This window comes from Enhydra lutris, unplaced genomic scaffold, assembly GCF_002288905.1.
Source record: "Enhydra lutris kenyoni isolate GAN:26980312 unplaced genomic scaffold, ASM228890v2 scaffoldscaffold38, whole genome shotgun sequence".
In the NCBI taxonomy this organism is placed as follows: Eukaryota; Metazoa; Chordata; class Mammalia; order Carnivora; family Mustelidae; genus Enhydra; species Enhydra lutris.
The window spans coordinates 11270715-11279048 of record NW_019154122.1 but is presented as its reverse complement, the minus strand read 5'-3'; the positions used below and the strand labels follow the sequence as shown (position 1 = coordinate 11279048).

Genomic DNA, 8334 nt, shown 5'->3' with positions numbered 1-8334 from the left:
GGTGAGGCCTCTGGAGAAGTTTTAACGTGTAGGTGGGCTGGTGTGGGGACCCACTCATCTGACAGTGCCCCCAAAATCCTCACAGGTAAGTTTCTTTTGTTTTTGTTTTAAGATTTTTAAATTTTATTTATTTGTTAGAGCGAGCACACAAGCTGGGGGAGTGGCAGGTGGGGGGGGGGGAAGCAGACCCCCCGCTGAGCAGGGAGCCCGAGAAGCAGGGCTCGATCCCAGGACCCTGGGATCATGACCTGAGTGAAGACAGATCCTTAACGGACGGGGCCACCCGGGCGCCCCAAGTTTCCTTCTTATTCCACCTGCCACCCACCCACCTGCAGTGGCCTGCCTCATCTTCGGTCCCTCCCGCCCTCTGGGAACAGGGACCAGGTTCAGAGGATACCTGGGAAGCTCCCGAGGGGCTTGCACACCCGCAGGGGCCCCCGGGGTAGGGTAGGGCAGGTTTACTCAAAGCCTCTGCACGTCCCTCCGAGAGGCGTTACTGGACAGCGCAGGGCGACCCGCTAGGCCGAGGCCGCCTACATTCCTTCCCTGTGCGGGGTGGTCCCTGCTCCCGGCACACACCTGTGTGTGTGGCTCCTGGGATGGGCTGCTGGTGCCATGGCCAAGGGGAGCGAGGTTGCTCGGGGGAGGAAGCCCCCAGAGGTGGGGGTGGGGGGAAGGAGCCGCACTGCAGCCTGGCACCCCCGGCCTAGATGGCCTGGCGGCCTCCACACCCCAAGTGGCTTCCTCTGCTCTCAAACCCCCATCCTTACCTCCTCTGGGGGAGGCCTGCCGTGGACAGTCCCCAGAGCACGGGGAGCGCCTGATGCCATCCCTCCCAAGTCGTATACTGAGACTCCAGGCGTTCAGGCTGAATTTCTCGGCCACGGGTACGTGCGGTTCTCTTCACCTCCAGCAGGCCAGGTTCCGAGCTAAAGAGCGGGGTGGGGGGGGGCTCTGAAGTGGGGTTCTTGTCCGGCGTCTTCCAGCTTCACGGGACCACTACCGGGCATGCCACACCCTAAGCCACATACCCGATGGCGCCCCACTAGTTTCCTGCTCCCCTAAACAGGCAGGCCCACCGATGACTCATGGGGGGACTCATGGGGGACTCATCGGGGGACGAGGAGGGCACCACTGTCCAGTGTGGAATGGGGAGGCATGTGGGGCCAGGGCGACTCCTGGTGGAGCTGGAGATACCTGTTTGTTCTCTCTCCCGGCCTGCAGTTGTGAGTGACAACATTCAGCCGGTGACAAGGAGACCAGGCTTCCAGGGTGAGTTGGGCTGTGGCACCTGTGACAGGGGAACCATGGCCTAGGTCCTGAGCCCCCCACCCCCGCCCCGGGGGCGAACAGCAAGAAGGCAGCCTCCCATCTCCTGAAGAGAGTTAGACATGGGGAAACAATCTGTCATTAGGTCAGGGCCAGGTGGCTGGCCCTTCTGCCTCGGACACCACCCCAAAAGCCTGGTGATGGAGGAAGACCCCACAGCTCAGGGTTTCAACCACACACAAACCGGTCATGGAAGTTTGAAAGAGATTTATTTAAAAACAGAACATAAAAGAAGCTTTGGTATTTCAAAACCCAACAATCATCGATCACTACAAAGTTAAACACCTCCCGTAAAGCCCAGAAATACAAAAGCACAGATCTCCACAGGCTCATGATGAGAGACAATGTGCAAACCCAGGGTGAGCCGGGACCCGCCCTCCACACAGGCCGGGTGGGGTGGCGTGGGTCACAGGTCACCTCCACCACTCACTGTCTCAAGTGGACGCCAAAGCCGCCCCGCCAGATCTCAACAACAATAAATTAAAAATTCAGTCAAGAAAGAACACATTAAATTAGGAAGAGAACACAATTTTTCCTAGACATGTCTTTTCAAAAGGGGGTCTATGTCCTGGGACAGAAGAAAAGGGGGTGGGGAAGCAGAAGGAGTGAGTTCAATTTCAAGTATTTTCCATCTAGGTTCATTTTATTGAGTCGAAAGCTTACAAAAAGTCCACTGGGCCTCCCCTCCCGCTCCCCAAGGCCGACTCCTGAACATCCACACGCGCTCTGCGTCACCGGTGTCCCCAACAAGGCACAAAAGGGTGGGTGCTCTCAAAGGCTCCCTGTTGGCGCAGCAGGACTGTCAGTGCTGGGCGTCTGGCACAGACGGGGCTGAAAGCGGGGTGTCGGCGCGCTCAGACACTGGGGTCCTCCTGTTCAATGAGCAAAACAGGTTGTTACTCTTCACCACCAACCTGGGGAGGCTACACGATTACCAGGGGGAGCAGAGGACGGAGACGACCCTGGTGGCCCCCCGCCCAGGCTCCAATAGGGCTCTGCAGCCACTCCTGGCCCAGGGACGTGCCACAGCCACCGTGGAGTCCATGGCCTGGACACCTCCGCGGGCCAGTGTGGTATTCGCCGGGCTCTTGTCTGCCGTGGCCCAGCTTGAGCCGGAGGAAACGGAGGGCCAGGCGGGTAGCACCCCAAAATTAGGGGTTTGGCTTGCCCCCACCCTGGATCAGGTGGGGAACCCAAGGCGGATGGGTGTAGCCAGAGGCCCACCAAGCAGCAGCGGAAAGCAGCCTGCCTCCCTCAGAGGCTGTCAGCCCTTGTTCTCATCCGGCTCAGAAAGATTTTTCACGTGACTTTGCGTGTGTTCTTCAGGCTCAGAGCTCAGACCTGCCGCCCACCCTTCCCCCACTCCTTCAGGCTGACTGCTGCTGCTTCTCAGCCTGGCCTCGGGCCAGAAACTAGAAACCAGAAGGCACGGAGCCCTCTGTGGAGGTAATGAGGCTTTTCTCCCGAGCTGGCGCAGGCTCCTTAACCACTGAGAGCACAGATCGAGAGCCCGTGGATCTCTCCACTCACCAGTCTGACAAGAGCGGAAAGAAAGGGAAGAAAGCCCAGCTCCCTCTGAGGGACTTTCTCCTGTGACTGCTAAGAATGGACACCCTTCTGTTCCCTCTCCCGGGAAATCCTGGCAGCGAGAAAGCACAGAGGGCTGGCGGGCAGGGCAGACGAGGCGGCCTCCCCGAGGCTGAGCCTGATCCCCAAAACACGTTTCAGCTGACAGTCCCACAGTGGCCGAGCTCAAAGTCACGGCTTCCTGGGGGCAAAGATGTTTCAGGAACCAGGGTGGGGAAGGATCGTGCCCCGCACTGACAAGATGACCCCCTTAGCTGATGCACAGCGAGGGCAGTGAACGGGGCCCTCAGGGTGAAGACAGGGCTCCCCCCACTGCAGCTTACTGGAGGCGTGGGTCAACGTAGGGGCTTGCTGCGATTCTTAAATGCCGCGATTTACTGGGGCAGGGAAGGGACTGTCCCTGGGAGGCCAGCAGACAGCGACCCACCACTGTCCTTCCTAGGGTCTCCTATTAGAAGTCACTTTCTGACATCCTCTCTAAACATACTCCTCTCTGTGTTGCGGGTGGAAGGTACTGGCTTAGAAGGGGACCCCAGGGGCGCCTGAATGGCTCAGTTGGTTAAGCATCTGCCTTCGGTTCAGGTCACAATCCTGGAGTCCTGGGATTGAGCCCCAAGTCAGGCTCCCTGCTCAGCGGAGAGCCTGCTTCTCCCTCTGCCTGCTGCTCCCCCTGCTTGTGCACTCGCTCGCTCTCTCTCACTCTTGCGCTATCTCAAGTAAACAAAATCTTCAAAAAGAAAAAAAGGAGGAGACCTAGTATGGCCCGGGCCCTCCCCTGTGCTGGCCTCCGGACAGAACACAAGGCCAGGGCCCCAGGCTCTGAGGACACAGGGGCTTTATACCTTACTCCTGAAGAGGGGCTTGGCCCCAGGCCCACAGTACTCGTTGTAGATGAGCTTGAAGAGGAAGAGGTGGAAGAGGGTGATGAGGGAGGCCACACTGAACCAGAAGAGGAAGGGCAGCCCGGGGTCCTGCTGGGCCATGTGCTCATCGTGGGCCAAGATGGCCTTGAGGTGCAGCGTGTGGCGCAGGTCCTGCAGGTGCGTGAGGTCGGTGGAGATGTACAGCAGCGGCGTGATGGGCTGCGTCACCATGACCGGGAAGATGTGGCCCTGCGGCGCCGAGGTCAGCTCCACGGGCTCCTCCAGGCAGCCCGCCTCGCACGCGTAGACCTTGACGGGCTGGCCGCGTGACTCCACGGACACGTGCAGGTACGGCTTGCCCTCGGGGTCCGCGAGCACGGCCAGGTCGATGTGGTCGTTCTTGTAGCGGATGCCATGCAGGGCGTAGCTGTTGTGCAGCACGTCGGGGTCGGCCTGGAACTGCAGGTGGTTCTCGGTGAACTGGAGGCCCCCGAAGCTGAGCACCATGCCCTGCAGGATGCCGGGGGCGCCGACCCGCACCAGCCCCTTGCAGCCGCGCTTCTGCAAGGTCAGCCTCCACAGGTCGGAGAGCTGCAGGATCTGCGGGACGGAGGCCAGGCGGCCCGGCCACAGGTTCTCGGCGTGCATGGTGGCGTGGCCGCTGAAGCAGTGGTCTTCATAGTTGAGCGTCGACTCCATCTGGTCGCGCTCCCGGTGGCTCAGGCCGGGGCTGAGCAGGGGGGCCGGGGAGCAGGAGAGCATGTAGTACAGCGTCAGGTTCACGGTCAGGCCCGACGGGGTGTGGGCGTCCGTGATCTTCTTCATTTCCACACCTGTAATGCCACAGAGGGTGCACGGTTAAGGAGGAATGGTGTGGCCGGGAGGCCAAGGTCTTAATGTGAAGAGCAGCAAGAGAAGGAAGCTTTGGCCTCCAGGAGGCACATGGCAGCTCCGGTCTCCCCCGAGGAGGAGACAAAGTCATTCAGTTAGACCCTGTAGGCCCGAAAACTAAAATCCTGTTCAAAGTGGAGCCTCCTGCCACCGCCCAGAAGAACACAGATAGGGCCAGGACGTGGCCAAAGTCAAGCCCTCTGCCTCCAGAACACAGTCATCAGCGCCTGCTCCTTGCTAACATCTCATTCTCCAGCCCTGTAGCTTTAAGTAACATCTGAACACCCGATCTCCCAAATCTGTATGAATTCTAGACTCAAACAGCTAGCTGCCCTTTGGGTGTCTCCATCCGGATGCCTGACAGACATTTTGAACCCAACATGGTCTGAACTCTTCCAGCCCCAAGGCAATCCTCCACCAGACTATCTCCGGACACTTGCTCAAGCCTTCCCCACAAATTTAGGAGTCACTCTCAAATTCTCACGCCCCACGCCCAGTCCATGCAAAGTCCTGCTGGCACCACCTCCAAAAGTTATCAGAAGCCATCCACTTCTGTCTCCACAGAACGGCCACAGCTCTGGTCCCAGCCACCCTCCTCTTCCACCTGGGCTCCTGCAAAATCTTCATGTGGGGTCTCCGTGTCCCACTTTCATGCCCTGACAGTCTGCACTCTGCACAGAGCAGCCAGAGGGAGCTTTAAAAATGTACAGCTGGGGGGTGTCTCTGCTTGCTTTCCATCCCACACGGAATCAAATTCACCATCCTCACCAAGGTCTACAAGGCCCTTCAGATCTGGCGATCCCTTCCCTCGCCTGCAACCTGCCGGCCGCACTGGCCTCAACCACACCTGCTCCTGCCCGAGGGCCTCTGACCTGCTGGCTCCCTCCACATCATCACTCGGCTGCTTTCTTGCTATTCAAGTCTGAGCTAAGTGCTTCCTCCTCGGTGTCCCCGGCAACTGGAGCTAACCCCACTCTTCCCCACACCCTATCACCCTCCAACGTGTACTTTTAACTTCACCAAACTTTTTATTCCGAAAATTTCCCTTCTTCATTCAGATTTTCACTTTTCTAGTATCATCTTCCTCCCATCCAGAATCTGAGCAAGCACCAGGAGAACAGGAACTTTGTTCTAATTCACTTCTATACCCCTCACATGGGGAGAACCGTCCCTGGCAAGATCCAATCAATTCTTGCTGAGTGGATTAAACACACATTGAGCAAGTAAGCTTAAGAATGGAGACAGCAAGGGGCACCTGGGTGGCTCAGTGGTTTAAGCCTCTGCCTTCGGCTCAGGTCATGATCTCAGGGTTCTGGGATCGAGTCCCGCATCGGGCTCTCTGCTCGGCAGGGGGCCTGCTTCCTTCTCTCTCTCTCTGCCTACTTGTGATCTCTGTCAAATAAATAAATTCTTAAAAAAAAAAAAAAAAAGAATGGAGACAGCAAGCACCCTGGAAACCAACATCTCTCTCATCTAGAAGAGGATTTCCTTTACTGCCACAGTCAACGAGGGAAAGAAGTTTTCATTTGACTTGCCCATTCCAACCTGCTGGAGAATACGTTCCATTCCCTCCCAGTGGAAAGGTGCAGCCACTCTGGCCAAGGCACACTTCAGCCGAGTGGGAGTCCTGCCTTGGGGGCGCCTGGGGCATGTGACTCTTGATCTCGGGGTTGTGAGTTCAAGCCCCACATTAGGCACAGAGTTCACTTAAAAACAAAGAAAAAAGCCCAAGCCTGTCACCAGCCAGACTGTGGGAAACTGAGGAGAGAATCTGGGGACAGCCAGGCCTCTCTCTGCCTGTTGATTTATCCTTTAAAAACTGACCCCCACATCCATTCTCCATATCAGTGCTCACCTACAAGAACAAGGAACAGTAAGACCTGTCTTTCACGCTCATTCTTTCATTAGAATCTCACATTAGACCACCCCACTACTCCCCTTCAGTGTCCCCTTCGTACACTTTAGCGGAGTATCTCCACGGTGGCCCGTGTACTCCCTGGTGTAAGGTGTGGACTGTGGACCAGGAACTGGCCAGGCCTCACCTGGGCTGAAGAGCTGAGCCCAGAGGTGCTGGTGGTCCTGAAGGAGCTCAGCCGCCGGCATCTCCAAGAGCTCCAGCATTTCCTTTCGGGCCAAATCCTGGAGCACCTTGAGCTCCTTGGATGCTTTGCTTTTGAGCACCTGGGGGCTAATGGGGCCTGAAACATGCACCACCCACAACACTGTCTCGTCCAGCCGTGACTTGGGAGCCACTTGGAGCCGGTTCACTAGCTTCTTGGCCGCCACCACCACCAGGTGCACCAGCCCCGTGGGAAAAGGCGGGGACCGGCCTGAGGAGAGGAGGAACTGATGATCTCCCACCTTCTCCAGGGTACTGGTGAAGGCTCTGGGGACCGGGCCGGCAGTGGGCCCCACAGTTTGCAGCGCGGCCACCCGCTCCGTGGGATTGTTGAGCTGGATGCGCTGCAGATAGACGTGGGGCCGGCCCCGGTGCGCCAGAAAGTCCTCTTGCAGAAGCACGCAGTCGCGGCCTGATCCTGTGACCAGGCCGGAGGCCGAGGCGGGCCCGGGGGCGGCGGCCGCAGGGCCAGGACCCGAGGTCCCAAGCTGCAGGCAACGCACTCGGCGCAGCAGCCCTTCACGTAGCAGCAGCACTGACTCTCCCGCTTCGGAGAGCGCACTGAGCGGGCGCAGCTGCACGAAGGGCACGAAGTCCGGCGCCACGGCGGGCTCTCGTTCTCCAGGAGTCACCCACAGCCGGTTGGCGGCCACGTCCAGTGCCAGGAAGCCGTTGGCCACCAGGGCCGGCACTCCAGGGCCCAGCGGAACAGCCTCGCCGCGCTCCCGCAGGCCGCGCCAGGAGCGGGTGGCCGCCTCCAGGCAGGCAGAGGGCTCAGCGGCGCCTGACTCGCCGCGGGACCAGGGCAGTAGGTGCAGGCCGCCCGCGGCCCGCCGCGCCCCAGAGCCGGCGAACCACAGAAGCAGCAGCAGGAGGCCGAGCAGGCAGAGTAGGCGGCGGGCCCAGCTGCTCGACAGGAGTCCCGGCAGCCCCTTAAGCCGCTGCTGCAGCCACATCGGGCCGCCAGGCGCGGCGCGGGGGCGGCCGCCGGGCCCGCCGCCCAGCCCACCCGCCCGGCCGCCCGCGTCTCACTCCCAGGCCCGGAACGCGGCGCCCACCCCGGTCCCTGCCGTAGCCGCCGCAGCAGCAGACACCGCCGCTTCCTCCTCCTTCTCTGTTTCCCCCGGCCGTCAAACAACGCCGGCCGTCAAGCGCCGCCGGGTCTTTTGCGACACGCAGGAAAGGAGGGGGCGGAGGGAAGAGGCAGGGGCGGCCCAGAGGGAAGGGGGCGGAGCCACGGGCAGGACGCGGCGGGAGCCACCGGGGCGGGACGGTAGTATCCCGGACGGATAAAGCGCAGTCCCAGAGAGGGCTGGGGTCTGGGGTGGGGATTGGAAGCATCCAACTCACTTGCAGAAAAAAAAGTACTGAGCCAGCCAAACTGAACACGTGTTAGGCCCAGTTTGCTACTGATGGATTCAACAGCCCTAAGAGTGAAAAAAAATAAAAAGGAGACTTTTCTGTAAAAATGACGATCCTCCCTGCAAGAAATATAGAGAAAAAAGGAGGAAAGGAAGGAAGGAACGGACGAACGAAGCAAGGTTG

General features: G+C 59.4%; 1 protein-coding gene across 1 annotated transcript; it reads right to left on the bottom strand.

Moving 5' to 3' along the window:
• Nucleotides 1-1521: 1521 nt before the first annotated feature.
• On the bottom strand, nucleotides 1522-7776 carry LOC111154852 (KIAA2013 ortholog). Its single transcript, XM_022514788.1, has 3 exons — nucleotides 6713-7776; nucleotides 3759-4612; nucleotides 1522-2201 (listed from the first exon to the last, which is right to left on the bottom strand). The coding sequence occupies exons 1-3, from the start codon at nucleotides 7743-7745 to the stop codon at nucleotides 2184-2186; spliced, it is 1905 nt and encodes a 634-aa protein (XP_022370496.1). The 5' UTR covers nucleotides 7746-7776; the 3' UTR covers nucleotides 1522-2183.
• Between the last annotated feature and the right edge of the window lie 558 nt (nucleotides 7777-8334).